We start from the raw sequence: 21369 nt of genomic DNA on the forward strand, positions 1-21369 counted from the left end.
GTCTTGGGGTTTCCTCTTTGCACAGTGTTTGCTTGCATTGGCCACAATGACTATTAAGCATAGAGCTGTTTGTGCTTGGCTCTAGCCAGGTGGATAGGTCAGTATTTGGAAGAGCAGCTGTCTCGGAAAACATCTTGTCCAAACAGAGCACAACCAATGTGTGATTATAACTATAGTGACTAACCAACTCTAAAAAGCCTGTCCTGGCAGGTATTGCTATCTACATTCTCATGTGAGTTTTAATGCTGTTATATTGCAGGACTGATTGTCACCCACAGTCTCTAATTGTGCTTATATTGTGGTGGGTTTGCAGGATCTCATCTGCCATCAACTGCTGCGATGTGGGACACTTTGCATTACCTTGCCTCATACACAGAATCACACAGAATCACTAGGTTGGAAAGGATCCACTGGATCATTGAGTCCAACCATTCCTATCAAACACTAAACCATGCCCCTCAGCACCTCATCCACCCATCCCTTAAACACTTCCAGGGAAGATGAATCAACCACCTCCCTGGGCAGCCTCTGCCAGTGCCCAATGACCCTTTCCGTGAAAGTTTTTTTCCTGATGTCCAGCCTAAACCTCCCCTGGCGGAGTTTGAGGCCTTTCCCTCTTGTCCTGTCCCCTGTCACTTGGGAGAAGAGGCCAGCACCCTCCTCTCCACAACCTCCTTTCAGGTAGTTGTAGAGAGCAATGAGGTCTCCCCTCAGCCTCCTCTTCTCCAGGCTAAACAACCCCAGCTCTCTCAGCCACTCCTCATAAGACTTGTTCTCCAGACCCTTCCCCAGCTTCATTGCTCTTCTCTGGACTCGCTCCAGAGCCTCAACATCCTTCTTGTGGTGAGGGGCCCAGAACTGAACACAGGATTCGAGGAGCGGTCTCACCAGTGCCAAGTACAGAGGGAAAATAACCTCCCTGGGCCTGTTGGTCACAGCGTTTCTGATCCAAGCCAAGATGCCATTGGTCTTCTTGGCCACCTGGGCACACTGCTGGCTCATGTTCAGTCGGCTGTCAACCACCACCCCCAGGTCCATGGTTTTCATGGATGCAGAGATCCTAGGTTACGAAAGAAATTGCTCTGTCATCGTACTTTAATCTTAGGTGTTGCAACATGGTCACTGATGAGTGCTGCGAGAGCGTAAGCATTGTAACTACTACAGGTACAGATGGGGCAATAGAGAAAATATCAGACCTATCCCCATGACCACAATATGCAGTATTTTCTAGAGGTTGCTCTACACATTCTTTTGCATTTGTTTTGTGCGTTCATGTTTCAAGCTGTAAGCCTGTGGTGTTCCATAGAGGAAGTGGTAGAGTATTTCATCAGGTGACAGCCTATTTTCTTGGTCAAAATAAGCTTCCATTGAAAGCTTCCATTTTACCTAAGTCAGATTTTGACCACCAAGTGTAAATTAGAAATCATCTGCCTCTTTGTTTGTAACTAAGAGAAACAGGGGATTCTTTCTGAGGCATTACTGCAGAAGTGCAGGAAAGTGAACTTTCTAAAGAAAAACAGCATTGTTTTCAATTTCTACTGTCTAAGAGCTCATGAGGGAAAGTTCATTCATACATTTTTTGTCTCTTTTAAAAAGTCTGTAGCTTGCTGGGATGCATAAAAAGCTACTTTCAGGCACAGTTTGTATCAAAGTTTCAGGAATTTAAACAAGCATGCTGAAAATATTGCAGCAATTTACAGAATACAATAAATCATTCAGTTAGCAGAAACAAAGCCGCAGCTTTTCTATTTGCAACAATTCCCTTGTAAAACAAGCTAATTACAGAGCCAAAGTACAGAATGTTGCAAAAGGAGCTGGAAAGTCTTTTGTAATATGTTTTTTATTAAGTACTCCATATAAAAATTAAATGATGTTACATGTTGCTTGCCATCCCACTTGTCACTTAGTTTTAAATCTGTATATGATTCAAGCGCACAAGTATTTTGCTTAGATATCTCTCTTGCTGATTACTGAAGAAAGCCTTTCATGAAGCTTTTTTGTCTTTTGGAGAGTTATTTCTGTTCTGTCTTTTTAAATACCCTGCAGCTTCCTTGTGATTGATACTTAGCAGATTCTTCCTGGCTCACAACCACTTTTTTCTCTAGAGGTGAACCCACAAGTAGGTTTCTGCAGTAAAATTTCATATTTATCAATAGATACGGAGGTATCTCACCTTCACAGAATCATGGCAGCTAAGACAACAGTGAAGATGTACCATCACTTACACCAGTCTACATTTGCTAAAGAGTGTCAAGGGATCATTAGTACATATGGCAATTGTTTATGTATGGCAAGTTTATGTATGTCTTAGGGAAAAAGTGTATGATACAGTATAGGTTAAAGAAGCAGACTGCTGATCTGACTCACAGTCAGAATTCAGATTATAGTATAGGTCCCTAATTGTTTTAGTCTAATATGTTGCCCTTTCTGCCTTGGTTTTACATGATGTTTAGGTGACAAACTCCTCTTCTGCGTAGCCCAACTTCAGGGAATCAGACCTGAAATTGTATTGGTATATGAAAAGTGCTTACAGAAACAAAAAAAAGAGAAATAATAATGATGCCTCTCCTCCTTTCTTTAGTTCTGTAGATACATCTGAAGCCCAGAGCATTCCTGGATTTGTGTGTTTTGTCACCGCCAAGGATGTTCCTGGCAGTAACATCACTGGCATTGCTAATGATGAAACTGTCTTTGCTGAGGACGTGGTATGTGGTTAAATCATGATGCTTAGGAGATAAGATTTCTCATATTGTCCAGTGATGTCCCCTGCCATGTAGAGATAAATCCTGACTTCACTGGAGTCAATAGAAATCTTGATACCAAAATCAATAAATCCTGAGTCTTCTTGCCCCATGCCCCTCTCCTCTGTGTATATGTACTATTGTCTCTAAGCTGCAGGCTGCTGGAACAGGCTTACACTGTTACTGTCCAAAGTTTTGTTTCCCTTGACTAGTTTTAAATAAACTAATCTAAACAAATAGATGAAATATTGTACAAAAGGAATAGGTGAAGAGAATTATCATGAGCCTTTCAGTTACTGCATATATACATATCAAATAATGATAAGTCCTAATCTTGCCTCTAGGTCACTTGTGTTGGTCATATCATTGGTGCAGTTCTTGCAGACACGCAAGAACATTCCAGAAGAGCAGCTAAAACTGTGAAGATTAAGTATGAAGAACTCAAACCTATTGTCACAATTCAGGTGAGATAGCTCAGACCTGCTCCAGCAGTTAACTTGAGGCACCCTGGTGTCTTCAGTTCTCACACACGTGGTTATTTAGCCACATGTTTTGTTAGTCTTTGTGGATGCCACACGGTATGGATAAAAGGAATAATATTATGTTTAAATGTAAAGAGGACACTTAGGTGTGGTGCTGATTGAGAGTATGTTAACTTGTCCTGTGTTATTTAAAGTTAAAACAAATAACCCAAGATCTGGCAGATATATTATGCTAGGCACAAATTTGTTTAAGTTAACAAGGTTACTGTCAGTTACATTCTTACTCACAGGTGCTTGCTTTCACTGTTCTCTGGTGTTACCCTGCTGTCTTGATTGTTATTCATTCATTCTTTGTTCTCTGATTTATAACACTCAATAAAAGGATGTGAAAATGGCTCTTCTAGCTCTGTCGTTGCACTGTTTTTCTGAGCTTTCTGCAGACTGCTTGTCTAGTTTCTAAAGCTGGTGAAATTAATTTTCAGGCATTGATTCTGCACCATGAACATTTCCACTGACACTACAGACTTGGCCCCTAAGTGGCTTTTCTCAAAAGCTGAAGAAATTAATGTAAACAATTTGATCATTTAATGCCTTCTTTTCTTTATAAGTGAAGGCTTGTTAACAAGTTTTCCTTGTGTGACAATAAAAGCAATGATAACTTCTAATACAGTACTCGCATCTAGAAATGAAATGAAAAAAAAACCTATGAAGTCATTCTTATTAGGAAGAGATTAGACCTATGGGATTCTAATTATTTAAATGGTCAGTACTTCACACTACATGTTTTGAATGTGAATTGTACTCATTTAGATTAAAAGGGATTGTGCATTGGCTAGTACAGATATTGGTACTGTCATCTGTGGACAGAGGTTTTGATCTGAATGCTTCACGAGTTCATTAACAGCATGTGAGAATTTTTCCTTTTCTGAGGCTCCTAGTTGTTGATTTTGTTGTTGTTGTTGTTGTCGTTTGTTCACCATGCGTTTTTTTTTCACCACAGAAAGCTTCTGTTTTGGCAAAAGTGAAATTAAAACTTCTCCAGGAAAGATTATCTTAGCTCAGAAGTTAACTATTTCTGCAGAAGTTCTCATCTCACCTGAGATATTTAGTTTTCTTCTGTCTCTTTTTTAAATTTTCCTTCTCCCTCCCCAGGCCCTTGTGCCATAGTCTACAGTGAACCTGTTTTAAGTCATAACTCTGGTGGCAAAAGATGCTAAAGTACTGGGTCCATAAGGTAAAATGATTCACAGAGAGGAATCTAAGATTGTCAGGTTGTGGTGTTGATTGTGAAATTGCTGTGGTGCCAAAAATTAATTTGTACTGTTCTAAGTCAAGTTGTTGGTCTGTTAGCATAGCTAGTATCTGCTAAGTTCTTGTGCTTTTCATCTTGAATATTTCTTCCTTAGTCAGATGACGTTTTGTTTTCACTCTGCTTCCACAAAAACTGGATTGTGTCATGTTTCCTAGGAAGCCATTGAGAAACAATCCTATTTTAAGTCTATAAAGAGAATTATTAAGGGAGATGTGAAGAAAGGATTTGAAGAATCTGATCACATTTTGGAAGGTGAGAATAATCAGTAATACTTCTTTTAAAATAGGATAGTTAGTGACAAAACAAGTCAAACTGTCAGCCTCCTTTTTATGCATGTGATAATACATCAAAATAAGGCTTGCTGAGCTAACAAGCTCTGCGGCTTAAGGGATGCTGCGTCTAATGGCATGGTGTGCAGGCTTATTTTTTAAATGCCAGCCACTTATGTTTTTATACTGAAGATTTCTAAACAGTGGAGGGGTGTGTGTCTGTTTGGGTTTTTTTATTTTCTAAACATTGAACCAGAAGTGTCATTTTTTTGAGCTAGGGATATCTGTTGCTGGGCAGTGCAAAGGACTGTTGTTTAACACATGTCAAAAGAGCTTGCAGGCAACACGTGATGGGAGACAACTCCAGGGACACCCCTATATTGGAGCATTTCTTTCAATTTTCTAGGAGAGATGTACCTTGGTGGGCAGGAGCATTTTTATCTGGAAACTCACTGTACTGTGGCTGTGCCGAAGGGGGAAGAGGGTGAGATGGAACTCTTTGTGTCAACCCAAAACCCAGCGAAGACACAGGTATTATCAACCTGTTACCTAAAAAAGATATCTGTCTATCTAGGCAATGTGTTGGTATCTAGTTCTAAACACCAGCTCAGCTCTATACATGTTCTGCTGTTCTGTTTTTCTTTAGGAGTTTGCTGCTAATGCATTGGGAGTCCCTTCAAATCGTGTTGTGGTTCGGGTGAAAAGAATGGGAGGAGGATTTGGAGGAAAAGAAACTAGGAATACTATTTTGACATCTGCAGTGGCTGTCGCAGCCTTCAAGTAAGTTTGAGTGTGGGGAACGGGACTTTTTTGTTTTAGACTGTCCCAACCTACCTCTTTATTGGAGTTTATATCCTGGTATTCACCAAGGGAGGTATTTAATGGGCTGTTAGGAGGAACTGAACCTGCTTAGACTGGCTAAACTTGTGCAGGAATGTCAACGTTTAATAGGAAGGGGGAAAACCCCCTTGCTCTGCAGCTCCTTTGCTCTCTGAAAACTTTTGTATCTCAAATACTCTGCCTGTCGTCTCCACTTTACCCTAAACTCTTCCAAAATCGAGCAGTAGCTGTTCTTGTTGTTTCTTATAACAGAGGTGTCAGAGTCTATTCTTTGCTCAAAACTCTTGTAAATAAGCCTTGCACCACTCTTTCTGTGCTCTTCTACAAACTCTTCCTTTGGATTTTTTCCTAGGAAGTATGACAGGCCATTGGGTACAAACCCATGCTTTTCATACCCCTGAAAGTGCAAGGAATGAACCTAGACTGTAACCATTTGCAAAGTATAGATTGGAAATACGATTCTGTTTTCTAGGGTGTTCATATTGGCTCACCTTTAAGTGTGCAACTTTCCTTGGTTGTGAGTGAACATGGTGTCTTAAGGTTACATTTGTTCACTGTGTATAACACTGCCCTTTCCAAGTCTGCCGTTGTAGGTTAGGATGCACCCTGCTGGCAAAGTTAGATGGATTTTGCAGCACAGCAGCAATTTGATAAAATATCTTTGGAAGACAACAATGAAAATGAAGTTCCTGTACTGAAATCAGCTTTGTTTTTGCTGTTCTGAGCAAACCACGTGCTTTCTCTAATTGATCAGTAGTACATGTGCATTTTATTTCCTTTATCTATGCCAGCCAAACCACTGTTTTATATCCTAGAGGTTATGAAGTATCTGTGACGTTCTCTAGATATTTTTACAACATAAGGAGGGTAACCAGGAAGGCAGAATTGTTAGAAAATTAATATCAACTCCTCCTCTCCTCCTGTTGTCCTCCTTGGGTGATAAATAAGCAAATAAGAAACAAGGTCAAATTGAAGTTAGTGCTTAGCATTGTCATATAGTTCATGTGGCATTCTTTCTTGCAAAGACAAGAGAGTGCCTTGAGAAGCAGTCTGGAAAACAGTGATTGCTCAGTTATGAGCATCCATCTGTAAAACTCTTCAGGAACAGATCTCAGCCTCTAAGATTTTTTTTTTTTTTTTTGCTCAGTCTTGCCATTTTCTTAAGAGAAACATATATAAAGCAATCAGTTTACCCCTAACTCCCCACTGACACTCTGGAAAGACAATGCTCACAAAAATTAGGAGAGTCTTGCTCTGTAGGAACTGTACTGTGCATTTCAGGCTTTGCCTCATAAATGTATCCTTTAACAGAACTGGCCGCCCAGTAAGATGTATGCTGGATCGAGATGAGGACATGCTGATAAGTGGTGGGAGACATCCTTTCCTGGGGAGGTACAAGGTATGCACACATACGAAAGGAATGCATGTTGTCTGTGTTGTCAGCTGGAACATCAGAGTAGTAAGATACTGTGAAAAAAATGGTGTTTCACTGCTGATCTCCCCTGCTGCGAATGGCTCAAGTTAGCCGAGTTATAGCATTTTCCTGTTAAAATCCTGCAGAAGTACTTTTGGGTTAGATGATTCCACTCTTGTGACTTCAGCATAAATACTTCCCTCTTCATTGCAACCAAGACTTTGCTCCTGTTGACAATCAAGTTACTTTCAGAGGCCACCTGCTACCCCCCCAATTTGTTTACAGTATTGTACCACAGTTTGTCTTGTTAACTTCCGTTCCTTTTCAGTCCCCATCCAACTGCTTCTACTTTTCAAAGCAAAACACTGTTAAGGCAGTTATGGTTGTGACAAGCGGCCAACGTTTATTTTAGAAGAGTTCTGTGGAGCAAGATTAAGATACATTCATGGACCCTTTACTAGGAAGCTTTCTCAGCTGCTGCTTGTGCTTGTCCTGTGCTGCAGCAGATGACAGACAGCCTTTTATCCTGTAAGAGGTCCATTCAGATTTTGGAGGGAAACATGAAGCAGACTGCTTTGTAGAAAACTAATTACTGAAGGAAGTCTTTTGACAGGTTGGTTTCATGAAGAATGGGAAAGTCAAGAGTCTGGAAGTGTCATACTATTGCAATGGGGGCAACTCTGTAGACCTCTCTTATGGTGTAAGTAACATTTTCTGATGACTAACTAGGTGGAAGATATTTTCCTGTACAACCTTTTGACTTCAGAGAGTTGTCTACAGCATTGCTTGCACGTCCTGCTCCGACATGACTGAAAACAGACTTTCATGGGTTTTGGAGCTTCTACAACAGTTCTCTGAGCCAACTGACCTGCCTTGGCATGTACCACATAATTCTTACTAATGCTGTAATAACTTGGACTGGGAAAAGTGTCAAGAAAGTTTCCTTTACAGTGCAGAGGGCTATAGTGAGAACCTCGTTACACCATGCAAGGTGACTGATGGTTCCCCAGCTTTGGAGAAAGCTGGTTCCTGGAACATCCATTCCTGATCAGGCAGAGTGCCTCAATCAACAAGGACTAGTTAAGGCTAACATTGCATTCACAAGCACTAAGGAGAAAAAATGGGCCTGAGTTCTGAGTTTGCCTCTAATCATTTTTGCACTGATGAGTAAAACCTCTCCTTTTCTGTCATGTGAGTGACAAACCCAATAGCCTCATTTCAGACGTGTTTATTCTAGTTCCTTTTCTCTAGTCCACTGAGTATTTGTAAATTTTCTTCAAAAATGAATCCATTTCAGTAGGAGAGACCAGAGCTTCAGTAGAGACTAGCAATGTGGCTGGTACTGTGCGGAGCAGAATGGTAGCCAAGTGTCTGTATAAACTGAGGGTTTGATTGAGAGTGCACCTATCTGAATTGTCTTTTTGACTGTGTCTGAATCAAGGGACTGGAAAATGTTCCATCTTGAAATAAGGTTAGGTTGTGCATCATCTACTCTCTGTGCTGCTGCTGGAAGGGAAATTTGGGAACACAATCTAGAAAGCAGCTCTGATTTTTTTAATTTTTTTTAATTTTCCTAGTCTGGACAATCAGTGGACAAACATCTAAAATCTTGTAATTTAGATATAGCTGCTGATAATCTTTATTTCATATAGTTGCCCTCACTGCCAGAGCCCACCTGACAAGTTATTTGACACCAGTAAGACTTTTCTGGTAACAGATTATTCTATAATTAAAAGAAGATTCTTATCCTTTGAGGTGGGCAATGGCATTTTAGTAGCAATTTGGCTCCGCATTAATACAGGTTCAATGAAGGGCTTTGAAACTCAGTCTGCCCCAGATGACCATGACTGTTCTAAATGTCAACAGAGAGTGTCTTTATTTTCCTCTTCATCAGGAGGTTACCGCTTGACACTCCATTGCAAATAGAAGGAAGTTCTGCCTGCACCTCAAAACTCATCTGTCTGTGTTGTCTGCAGAGATGCAAAGTGCAGGAGAAAGTACTTGTTGTAAAATAGCTCTAGTGCTTTCCAGCATGGCTTTGGAAGCCTGTGGAAAGTCTGACATGTGATTCATATAAAATGTGTCCGTCACTATTCCTCTCTTCACCAGGTTATGGACAGAGCCCTGTTACATCTGGATAACTCATACAACATCCCCAATGTCAGCAGTGTGGGCATTGTATGCAAGACCAACTTGCCTTCCAACACAGCTTTCCGGGGATTTGGAGGGCCTCAAGGGATGATGATTGCTGAGTGCTGGATGAGCGACATTGCTCAGAAGTGTGGCCTGCAACCTGAGGAGGTACAGATCCACTGACAGATTTCAGGGTGCTGCTGCCTTTGAGCAAGCTCTGAGAACTGGGCACAACCATGGAAAATTATTAAGCATACTAAATTTTGCTTCATCTTTTGCTAAGACCTTAGCAGGAACTCAAACTATGTGTATGACAACCACATTATAGCATGGATTGTTTTCTGCTTCATTAAATTCCCTTAGCAGCATCAACTATGTAACACCTGCTTTAAGGACAGATACTTTATAAAAAGTCCAAATATACTAGGAACTTCAGTCTTGAGTCACAATCTCTCGAATATTCCCAGCCTTAATGTCTTAATCCCCATTTTCCCATAATACATATATGGCTGATAATTCTATTGTTCTGTAGTTTAAGCAGAGGTGTAAATCTAGGAACCAATGTAGTTTTGATGACCTTCATTAAGAAAAAACTTGCCTGTGGTAGTAAACTTGGCATGTCCTTTGTATGTCTCTTTGGGAAGGTGCGGAAGCTCAATCTTTATAACGAAGGAGACCTGACTCATTTTAACCAAAAACTGGAGGGATTTACTCTACGAAGATGCTGGGATGAATGTTTGTCAAGTTCTAGCTATTATGCCAGGAAGAAACTAATTGAAGAATTCAACAAGTAGGTATTTTGGAGCTGTCTGTTTACTGAATATACCTGTTGCCTACCAACTTCTGAACTTCTCTTAGCAACTTGAGCAACGCGAAGTAAGCCAGTGCATTTGCAAAGTAACTTCTAAAAATGTCCCTTCAGATTCACTGTAGAGAAACCCCTACCTGGTAGCTTAGATAAAGAGGGAATCAGACCTAGTTTGACATGATTTTAAACGAAGTAGGCGGTGGGTCTGTTTATTCTAGCTAGACATTTCAGATGTCTATGAAGGCTTTCCACTGCCATAACTTTTTTAGTTGGTTTGTGTATACAACTGAATAGTTAGTAGTCTCAATAATTGCTTCTACAGTGCTTGGGGGAGCATTTTCAGTTTGGATTTCTTCTTGTTGGAACCCATAAATGAAGCCAATTTTTTATAAAAATTACTGATTTTAGCCCAGTCTATACTGCATTTGGGTATTCCATTTCTGCTTCATACTCAAGCTGTCAGAGGAAAGCACAGTTGAGTTGTGATTGAGCTGCAATGAAAGCCTCAGGAATATATGAATAATGTTCGTTCCTTGCAGGCAAAATCGCTGGAAGAAGAGAGGGCTGTGCATTATTCCTACCAAATTTGGCATCAGCTTCACTATTCCATTTCTGAACCAGGTCTGTAAGTGTCATTAATCTTTACAGAAAAGAAGCTCGAATTATGGTCCCTTCCTCAGCCCCTCCTTCATTTGTACCAAATAAGAGCTTTTCAGAGTAGTAGTAAATTAGTTAATAAAGAGCACACATTTTTCAAACCAAAATAAACAACACATCAAAAAATGCCACAATGCACCTCTGGTTTTCTGGTATTATGTTGTGTTCGTTTCTCTGCTTATTTTCTCTTCCTCAATAGTTGAAACACTGTTCCTATGGGTTGTCAGTGGTGTAGCAAGTTCAGGAGAAGGGTACCTGTCACTTTAACAGAATCAGGTTTGGGTTACTTCACTTGTTTTCAGAGCTGAAAACACTGGCTGAGATTTGCCACGTCATTGGAACTTCTAGTGAGTTGGTGACACTAAACCAAATTTACCTCAGATGTAAACTAGTTGCTTTAATTACACCAAAGAACAACTTTGATCTAGTTAGAAATTCATTCTCTGTAGTTTGTAACTGAAGTCTGCCAACTGCTTCACTAGTTCATTTATGATGACTCTTGGATTAATGTTCCTTTTAATAGGCTGGAGCTCTAGTTCATGTGTATACTGATGGCTCTGTGTTACTTACACATGGTGGGACTGAGATGGGTCAAGGACTGCACACCAAAATGATCCAGGTACCAATGAATTCGGACATAACTGAAAGAGACGTCTCTTCAGGAACATTGCACACTCTCTATAGAGTTTCTTCAGACAGCTTGCCATTTCCTCTGTGTGCATGCATAGGTTAACAAATCACTGCTAATTCCTCTTAATTGTTTCAGCAATTTCCAGAGTCCTATTACAATTGAGAGTAATTGAGTATGAGAATTAGAATCTTTATAATCTGAACGCTTATTGTGTAGATAATGCAGGTTACCTTTTAGCTTCTCTGGCAATTCCTTTTCATCCCATAAAATTGCAACTTACGTGTATTTTATACAAAAATTAGTCATATTGCAAGCATATTCATCTCCATATACTAACACCTATATAGTTAAAAAGGCCTAAGGGAGCAACACTGCTACAGAAGGGAAATGAAAGGAAAATCTAATAGGACTATTTATCCTCTGATTCTTATAACTGTTGAGAGAAGAATTTAGTCTCAAGATAGTGAAGTGAATGCTGTCATTGTGGGGAAAAGTGTACATGTATGTGCATGCACACATTCAGTCTGTGAAGGGCAAACTTAATGTTCTGGCTAGCTCTCAGTCACCAAACCAATTGAGTCTTCAAGAAAAATGAAATTTAGGATGGGAGAGGTTGCAGCATGGATCCTAGCACCATAAGCAAGGGATGAATAATACTTGTGTATAAAAAGAGCTGCTTACCAATTGCTTACATTTACTCTGCAGGTTGCTAGCAGGTCACTGGGAATCCCCACCTCCAAAATTTACATCAGCGAGACCAGCACAAACACTGTCCCAAATACCTCCCCGACCGCCGCATCTGTCAGCGCAGACATCAATGGAATGGCTGTCCACGTATGGAAGCTGAGTTATTTAAACTAGTGGGCTATAGGCTGGGACTTCAGAACATGAAGAGTTGATGTGTATTTATCTATTGCTAGAGAAAATGTAACCATCAAGAGGTGATTCCAGGCCAAGGATCCCTCATAACTTCTTTATTCGCTGTAACTATCATGGTATTAGATGAAGAATGACTATTTTTCAAGTTGTTCGGCACTCTTCTTCAGTCCTTTTGTAGTTCTGAAATGCTTGTCTAAGCATGCTGAATTTTGGCAGGAATGGTTGCTTTTTTTTTTTTTCAATGTTATAGGATCAGCTTGTTAGATATGCTAATGTGTCTTCCTGTGCCTGGATACAGATGAAATTCCTGTATAAGTGGGTTGGACTTCAGATATTTTGTGTCATGGTCTGGAGAGTCTGTGCTGTATTTGGAATTCCCTTCTATCAGCACAGCCAATCTGTTTTAAAATCCTTTTCAGTTAATGTTTCCTCCTGTATAGCAAGACATCTGTTAGTGAACCTTGTTCCTTTTTATGATATGTCAAAGTCCTAATGGCAATATTTATTTAAACACAAGGATCTTTGAAACTCCTATATAATACTGCAAACCAACTTTTTGAATCTTATATTTCTTCTTTCTCTCTTTATTTTTAGAATGCATGTCAGACTATCTTAAAAAGACTTGAGCCAATCAAACAGTCTAATCCCAAAGGATCCTGGGAAGACTGGGTAAGCTGTTTATATCTGTCATGAGACAACGGGTCATTGTCAGAGATTGTTTTAACTCGCAAACCTCATATGCAGGTATATCCTCCAGGTTTTCTGCATATTACTAGCAAAGATTTGAGCAAAGACAGTGAAACAGAAACCTGACAAAGGATGTAAACAAAGCTTGCAAGAGGTTGTCCCCAAAACATCAGTTATGGCTTTGATACTGAGATTTCTCCAGATCTTGGGTCCTGCCTATGATAAACTTCACCAAATAAAAGTTTTGAGTGGTTACATATATCCTTGTAGTCAGACTGCAGTCCTGGACAGGAAGAAGCCTGATTTTTAATGAAGGGATTCTGTGACAAAGATAACTCTTTGTGGAGCTGCCATCCACCTCCTGTTATGCTCCTTGACTGCAATGTCTCTATACCCTCAATAGTAACAGACTGGAGTGCTGTAAGGCTCTTGGGCCATTTTCAGATCCAAGCTCTTCTCTTCATGGCAGGAACTTTGTGTTTTGGAAGTCAGGTTAGGATTTCCCCTGGTCTGACTGAAGTCAAGATGATTGTCAGTATAACCTTTGTCTCTGAGGTTGAAAATCTAACCTGTAGCTGAGAGCCAAACAAACAAGAGCGAGTCTTATCCATCTGCCAATGAGCAAATTGTGCCCTTGGTAGCTTTTGACAGGGCTATTTGGGGAAGCAGGTGCCTCACAATGTTTCCCTTGGCACTGCTGGTGCTGGGTAGCATGACAGTTGTCTGTTACTGGACACCTTCTATTCATAGTATCCTGGAAATGTGTTTGGGGTAGCTATTTTACAGGGTCTGGTTGGACGATTACTGTTTTCAAACTCTTGTTCGCTCTATCAGATTAAAGCTGCCTATGAGGACTGCATTAGCCTGTCAGCCACGGGGTTTTATAGGTGAGTGAATATTCACACTGCAGAGGCATAGCTCTTACTTGATTGCATCCAGAGAAATCCCTTATCCCCTGCCACTTCTCTAACTTAGGGCTGCATGCCCTTTATAACCTAGAAATGTAAAGCTGAGGTTAACTTTGCTTTAGCTGGATAGAACTGGTTCCTGATAAGCACAGGTCTTGGAGCCAGGCTCAGATCTCATGTAAATCTGAAGTAGGTCTATCTTCACTCTGGCTGACCTAGGTCTGAGGAGGCATAAATTAAAACTGAGATTTGCCTGTGGCTTTACTTTTTGTCATTCTTGTGACTTAGCACTAGAACTGTCATGTAGGGAAAAGGGGAGCAGGGGTTGTCGTGGAGGACAAAGCTATTTATGTATGGCAATTGGATGGAGTGGCATCCTGTCTGTTGTGGCATGAGAAGACACCAGTGTTTTCAATTTCGTTCTCCCACTCTTGCTTGTTCCTGGGCAGTTCTGAAGTGAGGCTCTTCTTTTAGCTTTACTGCTGGAGGAAAAAAGATCCAACATTTTTGGGGCAGAGAAATTGACATAAAAAACTTAACACAGGGTTGAGAAGAGCCTGTCTAGAACTAAAATACAACACAATCTCATTTCTGTTGCATCTTCAAAATTTGTTTTTCTCTGCCAGTATTTTAATAGACCAGTTTTCAGAAGAAGTGTAAGTAGCTAGATACAAAGTTTTCAATGAACTGTGCTTAAAATCAGTTCTTGGCTTAATCCAGTTTCTGGTTCAACTTGATTAGATTCTGAAATTTAATGACCTGCAAGAAATGTTCAACTGCACTGTAAAAGCAAAAGATTTGCTATTGGATTAATGGGAAGAGGTTCATAATAGTAATCATGAGCCCTGGGAAAATAAAAATGGCTTAAATAATCTGGTAGATTCAGTTAGGATTTGGAACAAAGGACAGCTTTAGTGGGTGTCTTGTTTGTGGTTGTTTACACTTTTCATTTCTGCGTGGGCTTGATGGAAGAGATGAAACAAAAGTGTATAAGCATTTTGATAAGCTACAAGGTGGTTTTATTCATTTAAACTGCTTATAGCATGAAATGTGTTTTGATTTTTGTTTATGTTATGTATCAAGAATTCCTGAGCTTGGCTACGACTTTGAAAAGAATGAAGGGAAGCCATTCTGCTATTTCAGTTATGGTGTTGCTTGCTCCGAAGTTGAGATAGACTGCCTCACAGGTGACCACAAGGTGAGGGGGTCAGCAGTGAATTAGCAGTCTGTGTTTAAGGAAACATTCACCGGGAGTTTAAACAACTGGGTTTGTTCTAACAGGTTTGTCAGCCTGTTCCTAACTCTGCAATTGGTCTGGTGTGTCCTTCAGTAAATTTCTTAACTCCTTTGTTCCACAGGGCAATAATCCATAAAGTATAAAAAAAAAAGATAATTGTCTACCCTGCGGGGACATTAGGAGGCTTAATGAATGATTGCAAAAGTTATTGGATTTGCTTAAGTAAGAGATAGCAGCACTGTGTTAGCACAAAATAACAGAAATGTACTGAAATTGAGCTAATCATTAAAAATACTACTGAAGACTTTTTGAAACAAAAAATAAAAAAAATTCATTCCAGAGCACCAAGGCTAAAAGCTTGGAACAAATATAAATTGGGTCCATTGGCAGCCTGGGAAAAGCTTGCAGAGAGTTTTTATTTACTTTAGGGATGAACTCAGATTAAAAGTCAGTATGAAGAGTTGAGCTGAGATAGATTATTGAACACTGGTCTGGGTGGTGGTTGGATACATTACTCCTCCTCACACAACACCATGGTTTACCAGTTTCAGTGTTCCATGTGGATTTATTCTTTATTTCTGCCTTTTAGAACATTCGCACAGACATTGTTATGGATGTTGGTACCAGTCTGAACCCAGCCATAGATATAGGACAAGTAAGTGAAATAGTGTCATGATTTCCACCATGTTAAAGCAATCACACTACTCTTATGCTTTTCTATACGAGCCTCTATCCCTCTCCAGGTTATGCCTTTGCCAATAGTACGTTTTAAACTTGGGTATCCAGTGAGGTATTTTAGGCTAGCTATGAAGCCAGTTTGACCTACACTTAACTATGCAATAGGTGCAGAATTATGTGAGGAAATAATCTGGGTCTATGTTGTGTGGTCCTCCATCCCCAACTCGTTTATTAAGACTACAGGATATTCTCCAGTTACCACTACACTGATGCTTTTCAGCATCAGCCTTGTCTAAGGAAAGAATCCAGATAATACTAACATGATTGACTAACCTCATCCCAAGGTTAGTTTCTACAGTGTGGCATGTGAGCCTAATTCCAACACCTGATTTTTATGCTCCTACCTGTCAATATCAAATCCCATTTAATTCAGTGAAAATTCTGTAAAGAAAGGGTTAGGGTGGTAGATTCTGTCCTCCAGCTACTGCTGTGCAGAGATCTCAATTTGCAAATTCCTTGGGCAGGTACAAGCTTACTTCCATATATTATGCAGTAATAATCACAATGACACCTCTCATCAAATAAACATAATAAACATAGGGTTCTTTGATATACCAAAAAATGAATTGTTAGGCATTTGCACATGTTCATCTAGCTATGTTAGCTCACTTGCTAACTCCAGTTGTTAGTATAGTCTAACTCCAGTGAAACTGCTGCAGGATTTGGGGTTTGCAGGTAAGCAGGAGTTGCAGAGCTCCGCTCTACTTAAAATGAACCTTCTTAGAAAGTGACTTTTTTTTCTGAAAAACACTTTTTCTAGGAGTAGTCAAGCGGAGAAGGAGCCTTTCTGTCTTTGCAGCCTGACTGTTTGGGTGTGGAAATAAAGAGATGGGCTATATGGAACCTGTTAAGGATCTTGGTTTGCTGTGCCCTTCCATGAATAGCTGCAGAGTATTTAGGGCAGAGAAGAGAAAGGATGTTGTATGATTGCAGGGACACTAGTATGCAGAGCTAAATTAATGGCAAATCTTAAGTTTGTGCCTAATCTTTAGACTGGTCACTCTGTCAGATCTCTGTGTGGGCACAGAGAGCAGAGATTCTTCATGTAAGTTTGTTCAAGCACATCCTCCTCTCATAGCTGCTCCCCTTAATTTTTTTTTTTTTCTCCTAAAATTTGCATTAGAAAAATTATGCAAAGAAGTCTCTAGTACTTGAATGAATATGAGAGTGGTTTTGCAGGTGTCTGTGATGGTGACCTGATAACATGCAGTACATAGCAAAGCATTTATACTGAAATAGAAAACATTGAATATTTTGAATATATATTGAATATAGAAAACATTGTCTTCAGATACATTATCTTCAGTCCTTTTAATCTTCTTGTCCTTTGAATTATCAGCTCATATGACTCTTTTAGTGTTAATATGCCTATGAAGTTATGAATATTTTGACACTGATTTTTTTTTTTACCTGTTTCCTCAGAAAATTCCTGTCCTGTGTTTACAATAGTTTGTGTATTTGTAAACTGCTTTATCTGAGGGGGAAATGAAGCTGCATCTATATGGGAAAACAGGAACTATGCAAAGGTGCCAAGCTGTAACTAGCAGAAGGGACAAGGGTTTAGAGAGGAAAAGTGGGAAATTAGTCAGGAGAGGGCTGAAAACTGTGGTGGAAATCATTGCTGTTTATTCTTGTGCTGAACAAGAACAACAACAACAAAAAGAATGTAACCTTGCTTGGATGTGTTTGCAGATAGAAGGAGCATTTGTCCAAGGCATTGGGCTCTTCACCATGGAGGAGCTGCGCTACTCTCCTGAAGGGAACTTGTACACTCGCGGGCCTGGGATGTACAAAATCCCAGCATTCGGAGACATCCCAACAGAATTCTATGTGTCTCTTCTTCGTGACTGTCCAAATAGCAAGGCAGTTTATTCATCCAAGGTATATCTGCGAGATCTGAGGGCCTCCTACTGCTCAATAATTCTGTGAAGCCAAGTGTGCTAAAGTAATGATGCATGTGTCTAACTAGTTAATCTTGCTATGCTGGCTTTATTCTGGGGTTAGGATGTTTCCCCATTCCTTACCAGAAATATGTATAGTATCCTTTATAGTTATGAAGAACTGAAATAACCTGCACACTGCTGATCTGATTGTCCATTAGAGAGCACTGAAGAAGCTTTGCTGTACCAGTTTTGCTGTACCTGAGGCTGCCAGCCTTGCCCTGCATGTCAGCTCTCTGGATGCCCTTCCCTGGCACCAGAGATAACGTTTCCAGCAGTGTCATTTCCCCAATGATATACTAAGATCTTATGTCTAAGTTTTCATGTTTTACTTTCTTTACTGATTCACAGTGCTCATATCACCCTTAAAGCTCCATTATTAATCCATGTGTCCTTCAGCTGTTTCCAATGCAGTTAGTGCTGTTCTCTGCAGTCAGTGAGGGCTGCATAGAGCAGGGCTGAATGTACAGCATCAATGAATTTACTTTACTTACAGCTCAGCAGAGCATTTAGAGAGGCCACATCTTCACCTTTTATGTCTGGCCTGCCTCCTTAATATTTCCCTTGCCCCCTCCATCCATCCACATGAACAACTTTATCAATGAAAACAATCTAGGTGATTTGTGTTGATGACAGAATGAACTAAAAAAAGAGGCTGGCAGGGACCTCAGTACTATATAATACTTGTGTAGTCTCTGAGGGAGGCATTTCTGCTGCTTTGCAAGGACCTCTAGTGGTGGATCATCACGCTCTCTACCCAGACAACTCCCCACTGCCTTATCTGAATTTCCTTTGCAGTTTTTCCACAACCTTTTGGATGGTGCTAATGGGTTAGTCCCTTTTTCCTTTTAAACATCCTTGCTGTGTTAGAAAGCTTATATTTTCTCAGTGTCTCTAGGTGTTCTGGAATTTATTTTGGCTCAGTCTTTTCTCACTGATCGTACATGGCAGACTTGGAGGCTGCCTTAGTTTGGTCCTCACTGACCACATCTGGTAGACTTAGATACACATCTTGAAGTTGAGGGGCTATTTTGACTTGGATTTCCCTTCCTGATTACATGTGGGAGACTGAAAAATTACAAAGAAGGAATGAGGAAGGAGAACAACTCCTGACTGTCACATAGAGCTCAATCATATTTCTGTTAGCATCATTTGTCTTTCCAGAGCCTGGACTATTTTGGTCTGCAATCTCACTCTTAGTTTTGTTCTGTCTAGGCTGTGGGAGAGCCACCTCTGTTCCTGTCTGCCTCAGTGTTTTATGCTATTAAAGATGCCATCTACTCAGCAAGGAAGGACTCTGGCCTAACTGGACTGTTCAGGCTGGACAGCCCTGCCACCCCAGAGAGAATCCGCAATGCTTGTGTGGACATATTCACCAAAATGGTAACAGCTTCTGGTTTCATAGCCTACTCCACAAGCAGTGTGTGTGCTAGTCACATTGATCCAGGTCTGGGACTGGGGGAAGGTACAGAGACTGTGGCCCTACTTAAGCAGCTGGATTTTATTTCATGAGTATGATCCTTCAGTTAACCAAACGAGAGACAAATCCATAAGCCAGCATATCTAGGGCTCCCATTGTAGGAAGAGCTATTGTACAATATCATTGAAGCTACAGTTCACCTCACCATTCTCAAAGTGCTGTCTGTAGAACAAAGGCATTGACTCCATGTCCTGATGGTCTTGACCATCATTTCTTAAGGGATTGCCACCACTAAAATATCTTACAGGTCTACTTTGTGATTTAGTGGTGCATCTTGGGGAAGGAGGAAGAGGAAAGTTTTACTGAAAATGCTGAATTTTGTGACTGTAGAAGTGTCCTTGGAGGCTGTGGGAATGATCTGAGAGAGTGCAGGATTTAACTCTGTCACTGTTTTTTCATGGACTCCTCTTCTGTCACTGTGTCATGACAGGACTGTGTAGGACTAGGTTCCTGCCCAGTCTTGCGCATTCCTGTGATTTAGGAAAACACAGCTGTCTACGTGTGAGCATCCTGCAGGTTTCATCAGCTTGAATCCCACTGCGGTTAACAGCAAAACTTGGATATCTTAGTCCTTCTCATCCAATGCTTGCATCACTCTGGGGAGAAGGGCTCTGAAATGGCTTTGAGAACTCATGCAAGCAGTTGACCATTGGGCCTCCAGCCAGAGGCAGGCACAGCCTCTAATAGAAGTGTCATATGACAGACATCTCTGTGTTCTGAAAGACTAGAATATGAGTTCAGATTTTCAACAGTACAAAGTCACCTACCTCAAAGGGAGTATGGTGGGGCACATTGAACCCAAACTAGGACACTCATTTGTTGCTACTGTTGCTGAATTATCCTTTTTTTTTTCTCCTCTTCACAGTGCCCTTCTGCTGAGCCAGGAACCTTTAAGCCATGGTCTGTGCGTGTGTGAAAAGGAAGTTTGAGGAGCAAACTCTCCTCATGAAACTGAGCTTACACCAGAGGGACCACAAGGCAGTAGGACTGTAATGGAAAAAACAAACAAACAAAAAAAAATCTGTTCATATCACTCATCCACTGATTCATGGAGCTGTCACATTTAATTGTCCAATCATTGTTTTCTCTAGAAGACGGAATTGCTGCCAGATTATAGCTGTGATTTAAATTCAAATGAAGAGTGAGGAAGGTGATGTTATCCTCATGCAACTGAAAATCTTACAGGTTTCATTTAAAATTGCTGCAAGGATGGGAGATAAGCTTATTAGTAGCCAATGTAAAAAGGCAGGATTGTTGTTTCTGTCTTTTTCTGCTGTGGAAAAGATGGATCACCTGGTGACACTATGCCAAGGAAGGCTTTGATGCATTGAACCTAGCAAAGATAGTCCTCTAGCTGAGATGAGGGAGGGCATGAGAGGCACCAAGGGCTGGACACTGTTGTGTCCACTCTACACACAAAGCCAGATATACAGTAGAGGAAGATGAAAGAGGAGTTTTGATGTTAGCTAATGATGATGGTCTTACCTATGCAACAAAAGTGATTCTGAAAACCCTAAAATATGACCAATAGCTAATTTATCTTAAGCTAAATGAGGATTGCTATGTCTACACCAGAGCTCTAATTAATTTTTAGTTCACATGCTACTTTATTTTCCCTGATTAAAGACAAAACCTGAGGGTACCAAGAGGACTTCCAGCAAGATGTGAATTCATTTGACATACTCAACCTTTTCTCCCTGTACCCCCAAAACTTTCTTTTCTCCACAATCTTTTAGGAGGTGGGCATCTTTCTTCACAGGTTTTGTCACTGTCAGATATAACACTGTACATCATATTCTCTCTAGATGGTGACAGCCATGTACTGTACCTGTTCATAACATGCAAACTTTTATCAGTTTCTCTGGCCCAGAGCTTTATGAAAGTATCCTTTTTCTATTTTTGCACTCCTAGGGCCATCAAAAAAAATATGGTGTAAGAGGATGTAACTCCATTGCCTTATATAAAATTTTGTTCACATACTCCGTCTGAGGAGGTCCAAGAATGTATGTACAGTTTGAAATATTTTTTGGAAGCACTCCAGGGCATATAGTTTGGAAATACGTAGATTTATTTCTCAAATTAAAGGATTATAGTTCTACCATCTGGAAAAGGGGCATGTGTATATGTGAGTTGCAGAAAGTGTTTTGTGCCTGCTGGGCTTGCTATGTAATTGTTTTATTAATTGAAATATGACATTGGTGTTTCTTAAGCTC

At 40.3% G+C, this 21369-nt stretch overlaps 1 protein-coding gene across 1 annotated transcript in view; it reads left to right on the plus strand.

The window, feature by feature from the left end:
* The window catches only part of XDH (xanthine dehydrogenase), a 49111-nt gene extending 28047 nt beyond the window's left edge, over window positions 1-21064 (plus strand). Inside the window, exons 19-37 of the mRNA XM_069852760.1 lie at window positions 2582-2705; window positions 3086-3205; window positions 4691-4787; window positions 5211-5335; window positions 5451-5584; window positions 6956-7043; window positions 7672-7758; window positions 9168-9359; window positions 9836-9981; window positions 10539-10620; window positions 11180-11275; window positions 11993-12121; window positions 12761-12835; window positions 13688-13740; window positions 14845-14959; window positions 15588-15653; window positions 17429-17617; window positions 18892-19059; window positions 20022-21064. Of these exons, the coding sequence (XP_069708861.1) occupies window positions 2582-2705; window positions 3086-3205; window positions 4691-4787; window positions 5211-5335; window positions 5451-5584; window positions 6956-7043; window positions 7672-7758; window positions 9168-9359; window positions 9836-9981; window positions 10539-10620; window positions 11180-11275; window positions 11993-12121; window positions 12761-12835; window positions 13688-13740; window positions 14845-14959; window positions 15588-15653; window positions 17429-17617; window positions 18892-19059; window positions 20022-20072 (2137 nt within the window). The 3' untranslated portion in view covers window positions 20073-21064. The remainder of the gene's footprint in view (window positions 1-2581; window positions 2706-3085; window positions 3206-4690; window positions 4788-5210; window positions 5336-5450; window positions 5585-6955; window positions 7044-7671; window positions 7759-9167; window positions 9360-9835; window positions 9982-10538; window positions 10621-11179; window positions 11276-11992; window positions 12122-12760; window positions 12836-13687; window positions 13741-14844; window positions 14960-15587; window positions 15654-17428; window positions 17618-18891; window positions 19060-20021) is intronic.
* Window positions 21065-21369: the final 305 nt, after the last annotated feature.

Source organism: Phaenicophaeus curvirostris, chromosome 2, assembly GCF_032191515.1.
Source record: "Phaenicophaeus curvirostris isolate KB17595 chromosome 2, BPBGC_Pcur_1.0, whole genome shotgun sequence".
In the NCBI taxonomy this organism is placed as follows: Eukaryota; Metazoa; Chordata; class Aves; order Cuculiformes; family Cuculidae; genus Phaenicophaeus; species Phaenicophaeus curvirostris.